Source organism: Anomalospiza imberbis, chromosome 16 (assembly GCF_031753505.1).
Source record: "Anomalospiza imberbis isolate Cuckoo-Finch-1a 21T00152 chromosome 16, ASM3175350v1, whole genome shotgun sequence".
Classification (NCBI taxonomy): domain Eukaryota; kingdom Metazoa; phylum Chordata; class Aves; order Passeriformes; family Viduidae; genus Anomalospiza; species Anomalospiza imberbis.
Window position 1 is genome coordinate 16,088,295 of NC_089696.1, and position 22,742 is coordinate 16,111,036.

The 22,742-nt window shown below is 57.8% G+C and overlaps 1 protein-coding gene across 2 annotated transcripts in view; it reads left to right on the top strand.

The window, feature by feature from the left end:
• PRKCB (protein kinase C beta) overlaps window positions 1-22,742 on the top strand; it is a 91,440-nt gene that overhangs the window by 45,365 nt on the left and 23,333 nt on the right. For both annotated transcript variants that reach the window (XM_068207361.1, XM_068207362.1), the window contains exons 4-10: window positions 1,185-1,296; window positions 2,443-2,571; window positions 9,361-9,517; window positions 9,884-10,018; window positions 11,322-11,418; window positions 13,504-13,650; window positions 18,934-19,107. In XM_068207361.1, the coding sequence (XP_068063462.1) occupies window positions 1,185-1,296; window positions 2,443-2,571; window positions 9,361-9,517; window positions 9,884-10,018; window positions 11,322-11,418; window positions 13,504-13,650; window positions 18,934-19,107 (951 nt within the window). The remainder of the gene's footprint in view (window positions 1-1,184; window positions 1,297-2,442; window positions 2,572-9,360; window positions 9,518-9,883; window positions 10,019-11,321; window positions 11,419-13,503; window positions 13,651-18,933; window positions 19,108-22,742) is intronic.

A 22,742-nucleotide genomic window follows, 5' to 3' on the forward strand; every position in this document is an offset into this window, starting at 1 on the left:
CTTCTGATTCCACTCTTTATTTATTTACTCCGCTCGCAGTGCCCTGAAAAGGTGTCTTTGCTAAAGCCTGGGCAGCTTTCCAGGCCATTAAAAAGCTGCTCAGCTCGAATGACAGAGCCAGGAGCTGAGCCTCATCCCTAACCCTTAAACAATTAACGTGAGATGAAACCAAGCTGCTCCTGGTGGAACCTTCCCCCTGCCTGTGCTGCTCCCGGGGTGTGAGCCCTAGCAGCTCCCTCTGCCCAGCCCCACTGCTCCAGGCTCTCCTGAGCTCCCAGGATTGTCCTCCCTTGCACAGAACATGCCAAGAAAGGCCAAACCCTTGCTCTGCCTCAGTGCTTTGTTCCAGTGCTGGGTTCTGTCTCACTTTTGAGAAGCTGTTTCTTCTGGAAGTTTTCTCTGGCACAGGTGCCCAGAGCAGCTGTGGCTGCCCCTGGATCCTGGGAAGTCTCCAAGGCCAGGTTGGACAGGGCTTGGAGCAGCCTGGGACAGTGGAAGGTGTCCCTGACATGGCAGGGGTGGCACTGGATGGGATTTAAGGTCCCTCCCAACCCATTCTGTGATTCCACAATTTGGGTTTCTTTGGCTCTAACTCCTGTTGACCCTTGCTGGAGCTCAGGAATCTGCCCAGTACCTGCACAAGGGATGAAGGGATAAACTGGGCTCTGCTGGGTCTGCACCCTCTGCTGCTGGGCAAAAATCTGCTCTTGCTTTTAAGAAAGCTTAAAAAAAATGTATCCCCTAAGCAGCTTGAACGCCTGGGAGTGTGAGGGCAGGGCTGGCACCAGAGCACAAGAGATGTTTCCTGGGCAGGTTTAATATAGATGGAATCATGGGTGGTTTTTCCTGCTCTGCGTGGAAGCTGGGCAGCGTCCAGCCCTTCTGTTGGTTCGTGCCTACCAATTTCACCTGGTGTTTTCCATGCTAAGACTGAGTTATTGAAAAACAGTAAATCCCCAGCCAAGCCAGTGCATTGCTTTTTCATTGTTATGGCAACACAGATGAAGAGGAATAAAGCTGGATCCTGGTGGTTGCTGGAAAAGGTCCCCACGAGTCGGTGGCAGTTGACTGAAGTCCATTAGCAGCACCTCCGGAGCCAGCTGGCACTTGGAATGGGAAGAGCAGGGCTGCCTTGCCAACATTTGATGCAAGTTCATAATCTTTGTCCTTTGTTTTCCTCCCAGGATCCCCGGAGCAAACACAAATTTAAAATCCACACGTACTCCAGCCCCACCTTCTGTGACCACTGCGGGTCGTTGCTGTACGGGCTCATTCACCAGGGGATGAAATGTGACAGTAAGTGCCCGACGGGAGGGGGGCTCGGGCACCCCGTGGGGGGCTCGGGCAGCCCAGGGTGCGGGGCTGCAGCCAAGAGCCCGTGCCCTCTGCCAGCGGTGTGGAGCTGCAGAGCTCTGAGTGCCCGAGGGGCACGAGTGGGCACCTCCTCACCCGGTGTGGGCAGTCCCCGGGGCTGCTGCAGGGACAGGCGAGGGAAAGGCGCTGGCCTGGGGGGAGGCTCCCCGCATCCCTCTGCAGCAGCATCCCCCCACACCCCTTCGCACAGCACCCCCACATCCCCCACTGCGGCAGCATCCCCCCGAAGTCCTCTCCAGAAGCACCCGCGCAGCAGCATCGCCTGCAGCGTCCGTGCAGTGTCCGCCCTGGCCTGCCTGCCCCGCTCCCCCCGCAGCATCCCCGCAGCATCCCCGCAGCCTCGCCCTCCCCGCGCCGCTCTCCAGCGCTGGCTCCGAGTGACACCCTGTGGCCGCGGCCGCGCGGTGCCGCCGCCGCTCCCGGCGCTGCCAGCGGGGGAATCGCTGCGCAGGGAGCAGAAAACGGGGGCTGGAAGCAGGGGGAAAGGATGGAATCAGTTATTTTCCAAGTTAATCCTGTATGTTCCTATTTAAGGGGACTGGGACATGCAGCATGTGCTCGGCTGCTCCTTGCTCAGGGATGGGGAAGCTTGGCTGTCTGGGAACAGCTTCTTCCTTAGAACCTTGGGAATCTCGCCAAGGGGAAGTGAACTGCTTTAAAATGTAAATACAGATATATGTATCTCTATAGATAGATGGATCTTCATGCCTCTCTATATAGATACACGGGTAATTTTTAATGCCCCTTTTTGGCTCCTGCTGGATCCAGCTGAGCACCCTGGGGGTGGTGGAAGAGAATTTTAACGAGTCAGCAGAACTCAAGCAGTTTAACAAGGGCCCAAACCCTGGGGACTGTCAGGCAGGACCCAGAGCTGCTGGCAGTGGGTTCCTGTAGGTTCCTGAGCCCAGGCTCTGCGGAGTCTCCAGCTGCCCTTGAAGCTCCATTTGCTCCCTGTTCATCCCACAGTCCCTCACATCATCCTGTTTAAAAGGAGGGCAGGTTGTCCCCGTGCCCTCCTCAGCCCTGGCAGCGGTGGCAGGGTGCTGAGTGTCCCCTCCTGTCCCACAGCCTGCATGATGAACGTGCACAAGCGCTGCGTGATGAACGTGCCCAGCCTGTGCGGGACGGACCACACGGAGCGCCGGGGCCGCATCTACATCCGGGCCGACATCGACAAGGACGTGCTCACCGTCGTAGGTACGTGGTGCCAGGGGCTGCCTGCCAGCCCAGGGCCCGCTGGCAGTGCCAGGAGCCCCAGCAAGGCAGGACAAGGCTTTGAGCCTCCTTTGGCAGAGACTGGCTGGGGCTCCAGGGCTCCGTGCGTTGATGGCACTTCCAGGCACGGACTTTTCAAAGCGGTTTTTGATGAAGAATTTCAGCATCTGCAGCACCCTGGGGAGGGTGTGGTTTGTGGCAGTCTCTAGAGGCTTTTGCCACCTGGATTTTGAGTTCCCAGGGGATAATGCTTCCCCATGACCTATAAGCACCTCACAAAGCATTGAGCCACGTTCCTGTGAAGCCTCTTGTCCTCAGCGCTGGGCCACCAGACCAGGCTGTGGCTCTGGGGGCTGCTGGGGCAGTGCCAGCGGGGTGGGAGGCAGGGATTGCAGCCTGTGGGCACGGCAGTGCCATCCCTGCGGGTCTGTGCTGCAGGCTGAGCCGGTGCCGGGCTGGAAGGAGGCTCCTGCCCACACGGGCACCAGGCAGCCCCGGGCGCTGCGGCTCCGCAGGGGCGGCCGAGCTGTCGTGGTTATTCCCGGATGAGTCAAAGCCCGGGGTGTGAAGTGCCCCTGAGTGGGTGGGGACCCCGGCTGGGACACCCGTGGCGACACCGGATCCTTCTCCATCATCCCACCGCCCTCGGCTGGCTCTCCCGCAGGAGTCTGCTTTCCCACATCCTGTCACATCGGAGGAGCCGTGTCATCCCCAGGGTTTGTGGCTGTGGGGTGGGGGTGGCTCTGTGCGATCCCGTGGTGCTCCTTGCTGCTCTGATGGGTGCTTGTCACCCCGGGAGAGCCACCAGGAGTGTTCTCAGGAAAAATACCGAGTTGTAGAAAATGTTAATGAAAAACTGAAAGAAGTTGTGGAGGACTTTAGAATTTTGTTGTTGTTGTTGTTGTGTTTGTCCTTAAAGGAGAGCCTCAGTGAACCAGGCAGAACTGTTTGCAGGAGTCCTGCTTCCCAGGCACCCTTCCTGAAGGTTGGACATAGTGATCTTGGAGATCTTAGTGATCTTGGAGGCCTTTTCCAACCCTAATGATCCTGTGGCTTCCTCCAGCCTCCCTCAGATGCCAGTGGGGCGCAGATCTCACCCTGCTGCTGGCACCACAGGCTCCCTGGTGCCGTGTTCCCACCGCTCCAGGGGCAGGGAGGAGCTCCCCAGCCCGGCTCTGTGCAGCTGGATTTTCATCTCTTCAGCTGGGTTTGAAAGGCTGTTTTATTTCTGGCCCGTTCTGGAGGTGTTGGTGAAAACGTGTCAGCTGTTGGCTTTTCCAGAAAGGAAGGGAAGCGTGCTGAGCTCTCCAGAGGGGAGTGGGAGTGCTTTGGGAGAGGAGAGCTGGGCACTGGGGAGCCCAGATGGCCCCCAGAGCACAGGTGGGCACCCAGGCCTTGGGAGATGGAGCCACCCAAGGCTGTGCTGGCACTGCTGAGGAACCACCCAGAGTCCTGGGGCAGCTCTGGGCCCCTCACAACAGGGACACGGAGGGGCTGGAGCATGGCTAGGGAAGGGAATGGGCTGGGGAAGGGGCTGGAGCCCCAGGAAGGGCTGAGGGAGATGGAAAGGGGCTCAGCCTGGAGAAAAGGAGGCTCAGGGGGGACCTTGTGACTCTGCACAGCTCCTGATGGAGGGGACAGCCGGGGGCTCGGGCTCTGCTCCAGGGAACAGGGACAGGAGGAGAGGGAACGGCCCCAGGCTGGGCCAGGGGAGTTTAGGGTGCATATTTGGGAGAATTTCCTCCTGGAGGGTCTGTCCAGCCCTGGCACGGCTGCCCAGGGCAGGGGTGGAGTCCCCATCCCTGAGGGGATTTAACAGCCCTGTGGATGTGGCACTTGGGGACATGGGACAGTGGTGGCTTTGGCAGTGCTGGAGCAACGGCTGGACTGGGTGGACTTAGAGGAATTTCCCGACCCGAACAATTCCCGCAGGAGCTGCCCTGGCAGCGCTGGGGGCAGAGCCAAGCTGCCAAGCAGAAGCGAGCAGATTGCTGCTGGGAAATGCCCTTTGCAGCTTTTCTGCAGGAATCCGGCGCGGGGCGGGCGGAGGGCGAGGATGGAGCAGCCCCTGAGCCTGGCGGGGCTGGGAGGCAGCGCTGCCCGGCGGCAGCCCGCTCTGCTCCTGCTGCTCGGGAAAAGGCGGCTGCTGCTGCTGCTGCTGCTGCTGCTGCTGGAGGGGGGACACCTTGTCGCAGCGGGGATTTGGGAAGCCTTGCGGCGGCCGGAGCATCCCATCCCGGCGGTGCCGAGAAGTGCCCGGCGCGGCGGGGCCGGCGCCTGCAGGCGGCAGCACGGGCACGGCCAACGCCGCTTGGCTTTTCCCTTCGAGCTGACAATTTCTACAGGGGTTTGCCGTATGTTCTTCAGCTCTCTGCTTTTCTTCTCCCTTACTCTGAGTTTTTCCCTTCTCTTTGTAAAGCCTATCTTTTTCCCTCCCGACGGGAAACAGCTTTTCACAGAACCATTGAGTCCTGGAATGGCTTGGATTGGAAGGGACCTTAAAATTCATCTCCAAAGCTCGTGGGCAGGGACACCTTCCACTGTCCCAGGCTGCTCCAAGCCCTGTCCAACCTGGCCTTGGGCACTGCCAGGGATCCAGGGGCAGCCACAGCTGCTCTGGGCACCTGTGCCAGGGCCTGCCCGCCCTCCCAGGGAGGAATTCTTTCGCAATATTTGGAATGTGGGATGAGTCTCTGAGGCTCTGGTGCAGGAGACAGCCAGGGCATTGCCTGGCTGCTGTGGGACAGGAGCAAATGCACCTTCACATCCCTGTCCTGCTCTGGGCTTTGATCAAGCATCTTATTAGTGGGAAAAAGCTGTGGAATAAAGTAGGAAATCCCAGCAAATGGACGTGGCTTGGAGGCCTTGCACAGTTCTGCCTCCGTAGCAGCAAAGCTTGCAGTGCAGATTATGCTGAGCCTGTGGTGTGTTAAGGGCCCTGGGTATTTGAGCCTGGGAAAGGCAGGGCTGGGAGCATCTGAGGGCAGGGGGTGCATTACAGCCACGGGTCTCCCGGCTGGGAGCTGTGTGCCGGGCTCTGTGCACGCCTCTGAACCAGAAGCAGCTCTGGGGAAGCTCCAGCGGGGCCTTTGCCCCGTGTGCGTGTGGAGCAGAGGGTGCCCTGTGCTCCTCCTGTCCCTCGGGAACGTCCTTGTGCCGATGTTCCCAGCGGTTCCTGCCCAGCGCGGCCCCCCGGCAGCCCTGAGCCTCCTGGGGCACCGGAGCTTCCCTCCTTAGCGACCTGATGAGGGAAAACAGTGACCAAAACTGAAACCAATTATGCTGATTAGATAAACGAGCTGGAAGTGCGGTAATTAATAATCACCGGCCCATGCAGATGCAGCTGGAACGAGTCCTGTGCCTTTTCTATTGTATGAGCATGTGCAAATACATTCTTAGCAGAGCATTAATTAAATGTTTTCACTCACGAGGGTGTTAATCTTCGTGCTGGGTGCTGATGGGATGGGGCTGCTGCAGGGGGAAGATGAGTGCTGCAGGTCAGCCCGAGAGCCCTCCCCTCTCCAAAATCCCATCAAGAGCTGTGGAAGCCAGGGCCAGGAGAGGTGATGGGCTGGGATGAGGGCATGGAGCTCTGACCTCGCAGGGACCCAGGCTTTGGAAGGGTTTTTAGCAGATCCAGAGAACCCTGGGATGTTTTTTTTAAAGACCATCCAGTGCCAAGCCCTTGCCATGGGCAGGAACACCTTCCCTTAGAGCAGGCTGCTCCAAGCCCTTGAACCCTTCCGGGGCTGTGACAGCCACAGTTTCCCTGGGACACCTGTGCCAGGGCCTTTTCCTTTGGAGGGCAGTGGGAAGAACTTCCTGCTCTGGAGAGCCTCAGAGAGGAGGGGGCAGGACGTGACAGCCCATGGGAGCTGCCTGGAGAGCGGGGCAGGAGTGGGTTTGTTGTAGGCTTGCTTTTAATTTCACATCAAAGAGACCCCCCCCCCCGCCCCGTGGCAGGTTTAGGAAATCACTTGCTGGGCTTTATTTATCCAGGGTATTTATCTTGCCTTTCCTTGAAAGCCTGGGAGCTGGGGAAAGGTGTGCCCTGCTGTGAGAGCCACAGAGAGCTCCTGGCCTGACCTCCGTGCTCCCTTGTGCTTTGGGCTCTGGCAGACTGATCTGCTCCCACGTTCTCCAGGGGACACGTGGGTGTCTCTTCCCAAAGTTACGGCTGCCAGAGGCATTCAGAGATTTTCTCTGAACCATTATTGAGAAGCTATTGCAAACTTTGCAGGATAAATTCAAATATCACTCACCCAGCTCTGCCTGCCCTGGCCCTGCCCGGCAGAGCGGTGACATCTCCTTCCCGTGGGGTGCAGCAGTGTCCCCACACTGGGTGGAGGAGGAGAGCACTGCCCCCCTGAACCCCCCACTCCAGACATGCCCAGGACTTGCCAGCACCTCACCCTGACCATGGCCTGAGCCCACAGTGGCATCTCCTTGGCCACACTGGGAACCCAGAGTGATTTAGGACTTGCTTTAAAAGCGATCATCATATTCTTACTCATCACTGTTAATAATGATGTTACTGCTTCTTAATGATGCACAAAACTGTCAGGATATGAGAGATATAAAACTATTTTACATCAGATTTAACTGTCAAATAAATGCCATAAATGTTGGCAAGGAGCACTTCTCCCCTGCCGTGAGGTATCGCTGCTGTGCCGCTCCAGGTTTCTATTTTTCCTTCACTTAATTGTTGATTTCTGCTTGAAAAGTCAGGAAGTTTCCTAAGGTCAAGCAGAAGCATTTTGGTTTTTTAAAATGAACAGATAAAATTATTCCCATTAATGAAATTTGGAGGTCTGCACGCAGAGATAATAACATGAGGTAATCAAATCTCATGCTTCAGGGCATAAACTGATTAACTGCGAGGGCCAGGAGCGGCTCCTCGCGTTCCTTAGGGCAGCCTGGTAAACAACAGAGGGCTGTTCATTAGCCTCCCGGGGCCGTGCCGGCTGCTGGCACAGCGGCGCTCGGAGCAGAGTGCCAGCGGTTCCGTGTGACATCACTCGGTGTCCCCTCACTGGGAGGGGACACCGAGCGACAGCCCTGGGCTCCCTGCGCTGCTGACATGGGGGTGCTGGCTGCTCCTGCTGGCCCTGGGGCGGGAGGAGGGCGCGGTCAGCGGCGGGGACCGTCCCGTGCCCTGCCCCGCTGCTGCCGTCGCTGTCCTGGCACTGCCCGCGGGCTGTCCCCGAGGCTCCCCGTGCTGCAGGGGGGCAGGGGCACTGCGGACGCGTTTCCGTGATGGTTTTAAAGCCAGGAAGGTGACAGGAGGCAGGACGAGCCCGGGGCGGGGTGCGGAGAGGCCCCGGTTCAGCGGGGCACCGGGAGCATCGTTCCCCATCCCTGCCAGCACCGGGGGGCGCAGGGCGCCCCAGAGGGGTGGCACTGGGTGGGCTTTAAGGTCCCTTCCGACCCAAACCAGCCCGGGAGCCGATGATCCTGTGGCAGCATCCCCGGCTGTCCCTCGTGCCGGGGCCGGGGCAGCGCGCTCGCACCCCTCCCGTCCCCAGGCTGCTCTCGGGGCTGTCACGTTTGACAAATGAGCTCGTTTACAAACGCACAGTTCAATTCTGGCTGCGAGTTCGATTCCTTGGAGCTGGAGATTGGGCCGTGCTTCGGGAGGACAGCAAGAGATGGCAGATTTTGGGGAATTAATTTGCTTTTCAAAGCTCTCTGGTTCCCAGCCTCATCAGAAATTCCTTACTGGTGAGTTGGGCACTGGGCAATTGGTTTTACTCCTCTGACCCTGAAAGTACCTTGGGCCATCCTGTGGTGCTGCACACGCAGCTGGAGCTCTCTCCTCCTCCTCCTCGTGGGATTAGGGGTGAAGCTGAGCCCCTGTGAGCCTCACAGCAGAGCTGCTGGTGGGACCTGCTGGGATTTCAGGCTGCTCCCAACACGGCAGGACCCTCTGTGCCTGATCCCTGGGCTGTCTGTGGGCCTGGGGAGGGGGCTCTGCACTGGGCTTCCTTGCAAACAGTTTTTCCTCAGGTTACGGCTTGGTTCCATCCTGACCCATCAGACTTCCCATCTCTGATACCTCTGCTCAGCCTGGGGGAAGATAAGATCCCTCTCCTGGCAGACAGACCCCTCTGGACTTAATCTGGGTGAAGAGACTCAGCTCAGCCTGGCTGTATTTAATTTGTCCAAGCTGCAATCCAATTAGAAGCAGCTGAGTCACCTCAGGTTTGCTCTTCCCACTCTGCTCCTGCTTCCCGGAGGAGATGCTGGCCCCAGAGCCAGGCCATGCTGCCCAGTGGGCAAGTGATGGTGCCCGTGGGCATCCCCAGCCCCCACAAGAGGCCCCAGGGGGGAGCTGGGTGCTGGATGTGGCCGCTGCTGTGGTGCCTTTGGGTTCCTGCTCCCACCCCACCTCCCTCACGTCGCTGTTCCCACTCCTGGAGGAAAGCTCCAGCCCCAGGCCCCCACACATCAGTGCAATTCTGCTTCCCAAGGGGCAGGAGGAAACAAATCAGCTTTAGACTGCTTAAAACCGAGAGCAAACAACAAATCAGCCTGTCAGAAAATAAAAATAATCTCCTGAGTCGACCCTGCAGCCTCCCCCATCCACGAGAGCCGCGTTTGCTCGGCGTTAATTATGTCGTTCTTCATGAAATGCCCATGTCTGCACAGATCCAGTTTAATTCTGCTTTTAATCACTATTTTCACACTTACTCTTGGCACACAGGGAAGTTGTCAGTTGTTGGGTATTTTTATAGCTGGAATACTGAATTTAATCCTTTTTCTCTTCCCCAGTAAGAGATGCTAAAAACCTAGTTCCTATGGACCCTAATGGCTTGTCAGATCCCTACGTGAAGCTTAAACTAATCCCTGACCCCAAAAACGAAAGCAAACAGAAGACCAAAACTATCAAGTGCTCCCTGAATCCTGAGTGGAATGAGACATTTAAATTGTAAGTACAAGGAAAGCGTTTAAATTTATAAAGTGAATTTTCTCACCACCAAGAATTAACGGGACTTTATTTGCTCTGATTTAATTATTCAGAGGCATTGAGCTGATTCAACTGAGAAGTGATTCTTTTTGCTCTGTACGTGACACAGAAGCACTCAAAGCTCTGCCCTGGCCCTGCTCAGAGCAGAGTGTGTCTGGGCAGGAGCTCCCTGTGGATCGGGTGTGCCCTGGAAATCAGTGCTGGAGACCTCAGCTGGCCTTGAGGACCACCCCTTCCCTTTGCACCCGTGTCCTTGTGGAGCAGGGGGGACTCTGGTGAGGGAACAGCCCAGGGTAAACCCCTCCCTTCTCCCTTCCTCTCTTGCAGCCAGCTGAAGGAGGCAGACAAAGACAGGCGGTTGTCTGTGGAGATCTGGGACTGGGATCTGACCAGCAGGAATGATTTCATGGGCTCCCTGTCCTTCGGGATCTCTGAGCTGCAGAAGTCAGGAGTGGATGGATGGTGAGATGTGACTGTTTTATCACCACCAGGGCACAAAGCACCCCAGGGCACTTGTAGATGGGAGTGTGGCAGCCCCTCAGCCCTCGCCAGCTTCCCTCTGCTCCAGCCACCCGTCCCAGCTCCGGGGAAGGTGCTGCTCCACCTCTGGGGCTGCTGGGGGTCACTGCTGCCATGGGGGGTGTCTGTGTGGCACCAGGGCTGCCAGGGCAGTGGCTGAGTGCCCAGCGTGGACTGGCTTTGTGTGCCCTCCTCCGTGGCCTCGGGCTGGGGTCTTGGGCAATGGAGAGGAGGAGGAGGAAGTAGCTGGGCTGGGTGCCCACACCGTGCCACTCCTGGGCAGAGCTGGGGTGCTCCCACTGCTCCCCAGCCCCGTCCTGCCCCCTCTCAGCTGGGCACAGTGTCTGGCACAGTGGCACTGTGCTGGTGACCTGCCAGGCCCTGATGGGGACAGGGCTCCTGCTCTGGAAGCCAGCGGGAAGCTGTCCCTCGCCGAGTTCCCAGTCAGCTGTGGGGGTGTGTGTGTGCACACTGCCAGCTCCTGACACAGCCCAGAGCCTGAGCACCTCCCAGCCTGCTGAGAAGCATGGAAGTGGAGATCTAAGTCGTTTTCCTTGTCACAGTGCTGGCTGGAGTAAACTGCAGGAGAAGGAGCTCTGATCCATATTTCAGATCTAAACAACTGCAGTTAATGCTGGACACAAGCTCCAGGGCAGAGCCTGCGGCTGTGCCTGTGCTGTGCGGGCAGGGCTTTGTCCTGGAGCAGCCTCTGGGATCACACCCAGCCAGGATCCAGCCTGGCTGCACATCTGTGCCCCCAGCAGGGTGAAACTCCTGGCATCTGAGTGCCCTTCCCATGGTTCTGGTAATTGCTGCTTAAGCTTTCCTCCTCCTTCGGAGGAGCATCCTGTCTGTGTGCTCGGGGCTGGCAGCGCCAGCCCGGCACGGGCACGTGCCATGTGCTGTCCTCGTGGGGCAGCTGATGGACGGGGTGCTGCCCACGCCTGTGCCCGTGGCTGTCACGGGAAACACGAGTTTGTCTGTGGCTCTGGGGCCAGGACTGCTTTGGCAGCCACACCAGCGCTCTGTGTGCCCTCCACAGCAGGCAGGGGATGCGCTCCCTGGGCTCTGGGGGTCCCCAGGACAGAGAGGGACCCAGAAACATCCCACTGAGGGAGTGGGGCTTGCCCAGGGGGGTCTGCTGAGCTGGGAAGGGTCCCTGGATGCTGGGACACAGAGGCAGAGCTGGAGCAGGGGGGAGGCCCTGCCTCCCTCAGCCCCTGACCCACGTTCTCTGTCCCTCCAGGTTCAAGCTGCTCAGCCAGGAGGAGGGCGAGTATTTCAACGTCCCTGTGCCCCCTGAGGGAGAAGAAGGAAACGAAGAACTGAGGCAGAAATTTGAGGTGAATTGATTTTCCTTGGACTCAGGGGTTTTCCTCGCTGCCTCCCTGCCTGCCGTGCCCTTGGGAAGGGTTTTCCCTGCCAGCTCTTCCCCTGGCAGGGCAGGGAACGTGGAGCGGGCTCCAACTGCCCAAAGAGGCTCCAAGGAGAAATGTCTATTTACTACTTAATAAGCCATGGAAGTTCTTGCTGAATGATTGATCCAGACATTGCTGAATGAGCAGAAATTTGCCATTTTTCAGTGTAGCTGGAGTCTCCACAGAGCCCGGGAATGAGTGCGGTGCATCTGGAGACGCACGTGCAATGAGCCATACAGAAATAAGAGAGTTGCCCTTATGGTTCTCAGCATGAACTCTGTAATTGTAGTGGAGACTGGAGAGTTAGCTCCTGTTCTCCCTTCTTTTTTATCCTATTTATACACAACTTTCCTCAATATCCAAGGAAAGAGAGTTCTAATGCAACAGTTGGCTACAACCAATGGCTTTTGGCTGTACAAAGAACCAACAGCTGTCTTTTATTGCATCTCATGGTGTTCCGGTGGTGTTAGAATGGTCTGGGCAGTCAGGTGACGAGTGAGCTGTCCACAGGTCAGAAAACACATTGTGCAGAGCTGCCAGAGCACACCTGTCCCCTCACCTTGCTGTGTGCTCCCCACTCCTCCTGTGGAGGCAGGCGGTGTCCCAGGCAGGGGACACTTCCAGCTGCTGCTGGGAGTGAGGAGTGAGGAGTGGAGTGTGCTGGAGCCTGGGACGTGCTGGGGTCACACCAGTGGGAATCCCAGAGACTGCTCTGTTGCCATTGGACATGAAATGAGTGCACAGAAGCTTGGTATGTTCAAAAGAGAAAAAGAGCTGGTTTTATTCAAACATCTGGTATTTCTAGAATTCCAGAGGTGACCGTGGATTGGAGGGTGGAATTACCACCTCTCCAACCACGCTGGTTCGAAGATCAATCCATCATTTCTCTCCGCCCACAGAGAAATAGGTAAACTATTCTATTTCCACATGAAATTGTGTGGGAACTCTGACTCTCAAGTATGTAAACATTATCAGAAGGTAAAAGAAGTTTTATGAGAACTTTAAAACTTTCAAAAGAACTATAGAAGAAAACTTAACACTTTTAAAAATCAAGGCAACACCGCTCCTCAGGTTTGCAGTGCCGGAGCTGTTCCGATGCTCTGAGGTGCTGCAGGTGACCTTGAGTGGGGAATTCTGCAGCCTGGAGAACCTTGTGAGAAGCAATTAGCAGCAGCAGAGGCTTGAGATTCCCCGGGAGGTGCTATCTGCAGGGGCTGCCAGCAGCAGCCAAATTGAGCCGCCGGGACCGGGTTAATGGAATTTCACGCTAGGCTGAGCCCGGCACAGGCCTCACACTGCCACACATTTCTGCAATGAAAGGGGAATAAATCCTGAGGGAGCCTTTAGGGGAGGAGGATCAGCACATCACAGCCCCTGGCCTGGGGAGGAGGCACCCGGCCACTGCTGGGCTCCGGTGTTTAAAAATGGGGGCTTTGTGAGGGTCCTCAGGGAGCAGCTGTGGTGGCCACGGGGGCAGGAGGGGCTGTGTGTCTGTCTGTCTGTCTGTCTGTCTGTCAGGGCAGGAGGGGCTGGCTGTTTGTTCAGGAGGCTTTCTGTTCTGGACTGTTCCAAATGGATTTGTGGCTTCCTCTGTGATTCCCTCCAGTATCAGATACAATCACAGAACGTCTCACATGGGAGGGACCACAGGGCAGTAACAATGTGGAGCTGGTTAAAAAGTCCCGTGTTTTACCTTAATTATTTGTATTCACCCTCTTTTTCTGGTGAGGAAGAGACAGAAGGCAGTTTTTGCCCCAAAAGAGCTTCTTTAGACCTGTTTGCCATGCCATGGACATGGTGTAGGGTAGCATGGCAGGCTGCAGTGTCCCACTGGCACGGGCAGAGGGGTGACCACGGGCACAGGGGATTCCCAGTTGCTCTGGCAGAGGTTTTGAGCTGGGAAAGAGCTGCTGAGGTGGGATTTTGGGAGCACCCACTGGGTTTATAATGCCCATTCTCCCTGCTGTCCCCAGTCAAGTTTCCCTCCCTGTCCCATCTCCACCTTTGCAGAGAGCCAAGATTGGAACAGGGTCCAAGGCTGCGGATGAGAAGACAAGAAATGCCATTTCCAAACTGGACAACAACGGCAGCCGGGACCGCATGAAGCTCTCGGATTTCAACTTCCTGATGGTGCTGGGAAAAGGGAGCTTTGGCAAGGTGAGCCTCCCCTCGTGTCTGCACTGAGCTCTCCCAGTGGTGACTGGGAGCACTGGTGGCACGGGGCTGGGAGCCCAGCTTGGCTGCCCCTGTGTCCCAGCAGGGAGCACCAGAGATGTCTGATGAGACCAGCACAAAATCCATCCTTTTGGGAAGCTGGGGATGAGCTGTGTCTTTAAAGCTCTTTTTCGTTTGGTCGGTGTTTTCTTCTTCTCCAATAATTACAAATATATGGGAACATTTTAATTAACTTCCCAGACCGGTTGTGAGCAGTAACAGAATTTCATTCTCCTGGTAATTATGTGACTTGGAGCCTTCATTTTTCTTGGGGTCTTGCCAAGTCTCTTGATTTCCTTTCGGGATCCCAGTGCTCCAGGGAATGCTGGGGCTCTGCAGGAGGTGGGTGCAGCCCCACTGTCATTAGTGAATTGCCTTAATTGCAGGGACTATTGCTGTGCCTGCAGGCTCATTCCTCGGGCAGGTAGCAGAGGTGAGGAGGGTGTGCAGGGATGCTCCCCTGAGCGCAGGGGTGCAGTAGCAGCATCCCTCCCTTCCCAGCCTGGCACTGGAGCTCTGGAAGGTCCCATCCCTTCCATCCCTTCCTTCCCAGCCTGGCATTGCAGCTCTGGAAGGTCCCATCCCTTCCATCCCTTCCTTCCCAGCCTGGCACTGGAGCTCTGGAAGGTCCCATCCCTTCCATCCCTTCCTTCCCAGCCTGGCACTGGAGCTCTGGAAGGTCCCTGGTTCTCTATGGGCGTGTTCTCCCTCTCCAGAGGTGGAGAGCTCGGAGCTCCAGGGAAGCATTTGTGACAGACAGGGAACGGGGAGGTCCCGGCAGTCCCCAGAGCCTCAGCCCTGAACTCGGCGTGGTACCCCCGTGCTGTGGGCTGGCACTCTGGGGTGCAGGACAGCCCCGTGCCTCGTGCCCGTGCTGCTCTCCCGCAGAAATGTCCCCTGTCCCCTCCCTCCTGGCACCCCATCCCTTCCAAAGCCAGTGCTGGCATCTGGAGACTCTGTGCTTGTGCCGTGTCCCCCGCCGCCTTCTTCCCTTCCATTTGACAAACATTAGCAAACTCCTCAGTCGGCTCTGGCTTATGTAAGGGAATGTGTGACAGAAACTGTTCCCTGGAACAGAATGTTATAAATATGCTAATTAGCGCTAATTAAAACAGCACGTTGGTTTCTCCGGGTAGACGCAGCCTCGCCCTCACGTGTGCCTGCACTTCCCCAAGCATCCCTGCTGCCCCGGCATCCCTGCTGCCCCGGCATCCCTGCTGCCCCGGCATCCCGGCACGGGCACACCCAGGTGCCACGGCTCTGTCCCCGCCCGGGGCGCGCCAGAGGTGCCAGATGTTCGGGAGGAGCCAGGCAGGGGTGCCTGGAGCAGGGAGAACAGCCCAGCTCCCCAGCCCCGGGTGTGCCCAGCAGCTGGTTGTGTCCGTGGCACTGCCGTCCCTCTCCAGGCTGGCACCGTGTCCTTCCCTCTCCAGGGCTGGCACCTGCTCCTGTGCCTGGCTGCCTGCTGCCAGCCTCCCTCCTGCCAGTCCCTGCTGGCTGGGAGAGCTCTTGGACTGCAGCCTCAGTGTTGGAGCGAGCCTCTGTCTGTCTCTGTTAACCCTTTGGCATCAGGACCTCAGATTTACTGCTCGGTACTTTGCTCTCTCCACACTGGGCTACCCAGGGTCCACCAGCACGCTGGCCTCGGCGGAGTTTGGCAAACTTGCTTTCTCTGTGTTCAGAATCTCTCCAGTCCTTATGCTGGAGCATTCCCAAACAAATACCCTATATTACAGGAATAAATCAAGTTAAATATCAGCTTTTTTTCTGCACCAATAAAAAGTTAAAAAGGAATGCAATCTGCTTCCCAGCGAGCGCGCTGGCAGATGGAGGTCCCCCGAGCCAGGCCTGGGGGGAGGAAAATGGATCTGCCTTGGAAAAGAGGGGCGTGGGGCTGTGTGCTCCTGCCGTGGCGTGCTCAGCCCCAGCACACAGATGTCCCTGGTGCTCCGGGGTCCCCGTGGGCTGCCCAGGACTGTGGCTGGTGGCAGCTCCACGGGGCTGGCACCGGCAGGGAGACGCTCCCACGGAGGGATGCAGCGCTTGGCACAGCCCACCCTGGGTTTGCTTTGCTGTATTATAAATAGAGGAAAGTGAAATTAGGTGGCTTGCTCATATTTTTGCAGCTGATCAATCTGTCGTGCTCTGGAGCTGTCAGGCTTTTCGGGGTTTGTGTTGTTTTGCTGAGCAGGGCGGAGCCTTTGGCCGCTGCAGCTCTGGGCTCCAGTGCAGGGAGAGTTGTGGGCTGTGAAAACCTTCAGGCTGTGCTCTGCTCTGGCTGTGAAAGCTGGCAGGAGGGCAGGGCATGGGCGAGGCTGGGTGCCTGCTCCCCCTGTCACCCATCCCCGCCCTGGGCTCTGGGCTGTGCCAGGGGCACCCGGCTGTTTGGATCTTTGGCGTTTGAACACCTCAGACATCAGGAAGACTTCAGCAGGAATTGCATCCTGGAAAGGGTGGTCAGGCACTGAAGGGGCTGCCCAGGGAGGCTGGGAGTGCCCATCCCTGGAGGTGTCCAAGGAGTGCCTGGATGTGGCACTCAGTGCTCTGGGCTGGGGACAAGGTGGGCGCCGGGCACAGCTGGGACTCCATGGGCTGGGAGGGCTTTTCCAACCCAAAGGATTTTGGGATTCTGTCATCCAGGAGAGGGAATCCAGCCCAGATGTGCCTCAGGAGTGCAGCAGGGTGTGGGGCACACACTTCACTCCTGGGTGTCCCCCAGCTGGTTCTCAGCAGCTGCAAAGCCCCTGTGACGTGCCAGGGAGCAGGGCTGCCTCAGCTGTGCTGCCTCGTGAGCAGGCTCTGCATTTATGGGGGGAGCCCAGCCAAGCTCTCACTGCAGGGCAGGGTGGGAGCCACGTCCTCAGCAAGGTCCCTTCGGGGCAGAGGCAGATGCCAGGCTCAGAGCTCCCTGCTTTAGTTAACTTTCCTCTGACAGGGTTGGGGATGGCAAGGCAGGTCTGTATGTAACTGATATTGTATAGAATGCTCCTACACTCAGGTAACAGGTTTCATTTTCTCTCAAAATATGCTCCTGGAGTGGTTACTACTTCTTTTCCACCAATTTTGAGCAGCCAAAGCACTTCTGCTTTTATCACCTAAAAATTAGCTCTGGTTTTAGCACCTGCGTGTGGTACCTTGTAAAGCCCAGCTGGTGTAAAATGGGGATAAATTGAGGCAATGAACCAAACCAGTTCTGTTTGAGTAGAACCACAGGGGAGGGCAGAGGTGCAGGCACTGTGTGAGGCAGCTGTGTCTGCTGCCCTGGTACAGAAACAGGGAATGCCTTGGGTTGGAAGAGACCTTAAAGATCACCCAGCACCACCCTGCCCTGGGCAGGGACACCTTCCACCATCCCAGGCTGCTCCAAGCCCTGTTCAGCCTGGCCTTGGACACTGCCAGGGATCCAGGGGCAGCCACAGCTGGTCCCAGTGCCTGTGCCTTGCTGGGTTCCATCCCAGCATCACAACAAGCTGCTCTGGGTTCCCAGGGCTCTTCAAAGATCAGTGGCTGCACGGATGGGCTGGCGTGCGGCCACTGCCGCCCCACCCCCCCATGGGAATGGGAATGTCAGAGCCTTCTCCAGAGCACTTGGCACTGAGGAGCCCCGGTACCAGTCCCAGCTAATCCTGACAAGCAGCATGTCAAGGACAGCCAGGCTCCCCCAGGAGCCAGGAATGTGCCAGAGCTGCTCACAAAGGGCTGTGCCCTATTCCGTGTTCCCTGTTCCCCGTACCCTGTTCCTTGTTCCCTGTGCCCCGTTCCCTGTTCCCCATGCCCTGTGCCCTGCTCCTTGTTCCCTGTGCCTTGTTCCCTGTGCCCTGATCCTTGTTCCCTGTGCCCCGTTCCCTCTGCCCCGTTCCCTGTTCCTTGTTCCCCGTGCCCTGTTCCCTGTTCCCCATTCCCTGTGCCCCATTCTCTGTTCCCTGTGCCCCATTCCCTGTGCCCTGTTCCCTGTACCCTGTTCCCTTTTCCCTGCACCCAAACAGGTGGGTGGCACCAAGGACCTCTCTCCTCAGGCTGTGTCCCCTGCCTCGTCATCCCTGATCCTCGGGCTGTGTCCCAGAATGGAATCACAGAATCCCTGAGCTTGGAAAAGCCCTCTGGGACCAGTGAGTCCAGTGCCAGCACTGCCACCCCTGTCCCCAGGTGCCACATCTAGACCTCTGTGAGGCCCCCAGGGGTGGGACTGCCCCACGGCCCCGGGCAGCCTGTGGGACAGCAGAGGGCTGCAACACCAGAGGGTTAATTCTGCTGTCCTTGGTGTCTCCAAAGTCACCCTGAGACCCACTCATGTGTCCTCTGCCCGTCTGCCCCAGCCTGAAGCACATTTCAGTTCCACCCTATCGATGTTGACCTCACATAATTTATTTCCCAAACCCCCGAGCTGCTGCTCCCGACGCGACTGCAGGATTTCTGCCAGCTCCTTCAAATGAAGAGCAATTCATTTCCACCCAGCGCTCATGAGGCCATGAGAGAGGGAAAAGGGGAACCCAAGTGAGCTTTCAGAGTCGCTTTGTTTGCTGGCAGCCCAAGGAGCAGCTTAGGATGATGGAGCGTGGTGGGTCGGGCAGGGGACCCTCGCTGGGCTGACGGGATTAACCCGAGGGATTTGCACCAGCAGAAGCAGTGAATGCCATTAACTGCAGTAAATAAACCTGCGCATGGTGGGCCTGGCTGGAAATGGGAGGTTGGGTGGATTCTCCTGCTGAGAGGGGCCTTGGCGTGGGGATGAGCCAGCAGGTGATGGGGTTTGCTCGCTGCTGTGGAGGGAGGCGCTGAGGCAGAGAAAATCATGTGGGTTTTTTCTTACTATTCACCAGAGACTAACTCTTCCACTTCAAATATTTACCACCTTGTAATCTGATGGACGCTGTCTTCAGTCTCTTGCCACCCTCCCCGATGCTGGTGACATTCTGAGGGTGCCAAACCAGGCCCTGACTCAGGGGTGAGGGGTGCTGGAGGGTGAGCTGGGCTCAGACACCATCACACCCCTTGGGCTTGAGGGCAATGAGGTAGTGAGGAGGAGGTGTGCAAGTCCTTAGATTTAGAGTCCCTAAATGCTTTTGGGAACAGCCCTGGCAGCCGTGTGTGGCTTGGCACCTGCAGCTCTCCTCAGGGCTACGAGGGGAGCCGCAGGGTAACGAGCCACCAGCTGGGGCCGTTTCAGCTCCAGGCTCTGTAGCTCCATGTTCCCGTGGTTCCACACGTGTCCTGTGCCTCGTGCAGGTGATGCTGGCAGAGAGGAAGGGCACGGACGAGCTGTATGCTGTGAAGATCCTGAAGAAGGACGTGGTTATCCAGGACGATGACGTGGAGTGCACCATGGTGGAGAAGCGCGTGCTGGCGCTCTCGGGGAAGCCTCCGTTCCTGACCCAGCTCCATTCCTGCTTCCAGACCATGGTAAGGGCTGCTGCCACAGCTGGGCCCACCGAAGGGCGTGGTGGGCTGGGGACCCTGAGCACTGGGAGCCTGCCACTTTGGGAAATGGATTGGAATGATGTCCAAGGCCAGGCTGGAAGGGGGTTGGAGCAACCTGGGAGAGTGGAAGGTGTCCCTGCCCATGGCAGGGGGTGGGACTGGATGGGATTTAAGGTCCCTTCCACCCCAAACCATTCCAGGATTTTATGTTCTCTGTATACATCACTGCACTTGCCAAAGCAATTGTGTGTTCTCTGCCTTGGCAGCCTCACACCTTCCCCAGTTCACTGGCAAAAGTGCCTCCAGGGCCAAAACGTGGGTGTGTGACATGAAAGTGTCATGCACAGCAGCTGCACCATGAGATGTGTTCACCAGGGAGCTGCTGGTGACATTAGAGGTGATTTCCCAGCCCCTCAGGTGCCCCCAGCCCACAGCATCCCTTATGGTTCAGTAGCAAAGTGCTGCACTTTTCCTCAGGACTCATTCCTCTGATCAAAGCCCTGAGCAAAGGGAGAAACCTAATCCAAACTGCGGGAAATCCACTTTTCCATGGCTGTGTGACTGGGTTTGTATGAGCCAGGAGTGGAGAGGGGGACAGGGGACCTTTAATACAATCCCTGCCCGGTCCTCGAGCAGCCCGTGAATGAGAATGTCCAGGTGCACGTCAGTGGGAGCCAGCAGAGGGAATCAGCAGAGTCCTTTAGAACGATGACAATGTTTTCCAGGAGGATTACATTTTAATATTGTCCCAGAAATTTCATTTACCAAACACATTGAGTGTATTTAAAGCCTGCGGCCCGGCTTTGCAGCACAGCAATCAGAATGTGGCAGGAGCAGCTATTTCACACAGCATCTCCCTGGCATCTGAAGTGAGTCAGCGCGGGATTATTCCTGGCAGACCTATAGTAGCTTAATAGTAATCGTATTTGTAATGTAATCAAAATGTATAGCAGGGTGTATTATCAAACGCTGGCACAAAGCACTTTGATTTCTGGGAGCACAGTCCAGAGCACAATTCTCCACCGGGGCTGTTGGCTCAGCGGCTCTGGGAGAGAGAAAAGCCCTAAATCTGCCTTCTAAAGAAAAAGGCAAGATGAGCAAGGAGAGAGCTCCTGCCTGGGGCTGGAGGGTGAGAGGTGCCTGCGCTGGGGTGCTCTGAAAGGCCCCAGGGCTCTGGGAGGGGGCTGAGCTGGGGTCCCTGGGTGTCCCCAGGTGAGCTGTGCCTCTGCTGTGACCTCTGGGGCACGGCAGTGAAGGGCACAGCAGCCACAGCCACACCGAGATGATAAATCACAGAATCCTAGAATGGCTTGGGTTGGAAGGGACCTTGAAGATCATCCATGGGCAGAGACACCTTCCACTGTCCCAGGCTGCTCCAAGCCCTGTCCAGCCTGGCCTTGTGCACTGCCAGGGATCCAGGGGCAGCCACAGCTGCTCTGGGCACCCTGTGCCAGGGCCTGCCCGCCCTCCCAGGGAGGAATTTCTCCCTAATATCTAGTAAGGGGTGGATGGGGAGCGTGGCTGTTGTCCCGGCTCTGCCTCTTGTTCCCAGCGTGCAGTCAGGCAGGGGATGGAGCAGTTAATCAGAAGGGCACTGAAAGGAGCCCTGGGAATGCCATCCTGGCTGCCCAGGGACAGGGGAGTGTCACCAGCTCCGTGCCAGGCTCTGCAGTGGGTTTCCATCTGTGTGCTGTGCTGCTGCTCAGCGGGTTTGGAAGCTCCAGCCTTGGCCAGACGCCGTCCTTGGTGGCACGGGCAGAGCCAGGACAGCTCCGTGCCCATCCCCGTGGGCAGCCCAGCCATCTGCCTGCCTTGGTCACGGCACGGCTCTGCTGGGCACCAGCGCTCCCTTCCCCAGCCAGGGGAGGAGAGCTCAGCTCCTGCTTTTAGAGCTCAGCTGGCTGCTTCAAGAGCCCGTCCTTTTAATACTCTTCCTCCCTGAAGCAGATCGATATATTTAGGAGGCAGCTGCAGCCGAGCCCAGTGCTGCTCGGCGCTGCCGCGCCTGTCACGGGCTGGCTGCCGTGGCAGTGCCTGCTCAAGGTGACATTGTCACACGTGGCTCCCCGCGGGGCTGGCCGGCCCTGCCAGGGCTGTCCTCCACTCCGGGGGTGCTCCCGAATCCCCAGGCAGCTGAAAAACCGAATTCCCCTCTCCATCCCGTCAGTGCCATGTGTTTTACACAGCCCCACTGCCCCTGTGCTGCTGTGTTCCATCCCCTGGGGCTGCCCCACCGCCTGGGGGGGCTGTGCTGGGGCAGCAGCTGCTGAGCCAAGATCCTCTGGGTGGGCACTGCCAGGCTGGAAAATGTCCTGTGAGTGCTGAGCCCGTTCCTCTGGGTGGGCACAGCCAGGCTGGGAAATGCCCCATGGGTGATGCACCCCATTCCTCTGGGTGGGCACAGCCAGGCTGGGAAATGTCCTGTGAGTGCTGAGCCCATTCCTCTGGGTGGGCACTGCCAGGCTGGGAAATGTCCTGTGAGTGCTGAGCCCATTCCTCTGGGTGGGCACTGCCAGGCTGGGAAATGTCCTGTGAGTGCTGAGCCCATTCCTCTGGGTGGGCACTGCCAGGCTGGAAAATGTCCTGTGAGTGCTGAGCCCATTCCTCTGGGTGGGCACAGCCAGGCTGGGAAATGCCCCATGGGTGATGCACCCCATTCCTCTGGGTGGGCACTGCCAGGCTGGAAAATGTCCTGTGAGTGCTGAGCCCATTCCTCTGGGTGGGCACAGCCAGGCTGGGAAATGCCCCATGGGTGATGCACCCCGTTCCTCTGGGTGGGCACTGCCAGGCTGGGAAATGCCCCATGGGTGATGCACCCCGTTCCTCTGGGTGGGCACAGCCAGGCTGGGAAATGCCCCATGGGTGATGCACCCCGTTCCTCTGGGTGGGCACAGCCAGGCTGGGAAATGCCCCATGGGTGATGCCCTCCAGTTTCTCCTCAGCCCTGGTATGGCAGTGTTCCAGCTGCACCTCTCGTGGGCTCCCTGTCCTTCCTGTCTGCAGAGCAGGGCAAGGCTTATTTAAGGAGGAAGTGAGCAGTGGGAAATGTTTTATTATGTGGAAATGTTTCATTATGTCATGCTGCTGACCTGCAGCTCCTGCAGTGCCCCAGCCTCTGTGTCCTCCCTTCCCTCTGTGGGTGGGATGGGGCAGCCTGGGGTTGTCACTGGGCTCTCATGCATGGAGTGCCCATGGCACTGCAGGCCTTGTCCCCAGTCCCTCTCCAGCTCTCCTGGAGCCCCTTCAAGCCCTGCAAGGGGCTCTGAGCTCTCCCTAGAGCTTCCTCTTGTCCAGGTGAACATTCCCAGCTTTCCCAGCCTGGCTCCAGAGCAGAGGGGCTCCAGCCCTGGGAGCAGCTCCATGGCCTCCTCTGGACTCCCTTAACCCCATGTGGGGAGAGTGACCCCTCAGCCCAGGCTGGAAGGAGTGAGGAGAGGGCTGCAGCTCCCTCCTGTCCCCCCAGCTTGACCAGGGGTCCCCTGCAGACCTGTGCACCCCTGGCACTGCCATCCTGGGAGAGGGCTGGAGTGTCACACACCCCTCCTGGGGCATGGCCGAGTCCTGGTGGCCATGGATGGAGTTTGGTCCCCATGGGAACTGCTCGTGTCTCCCGTGCA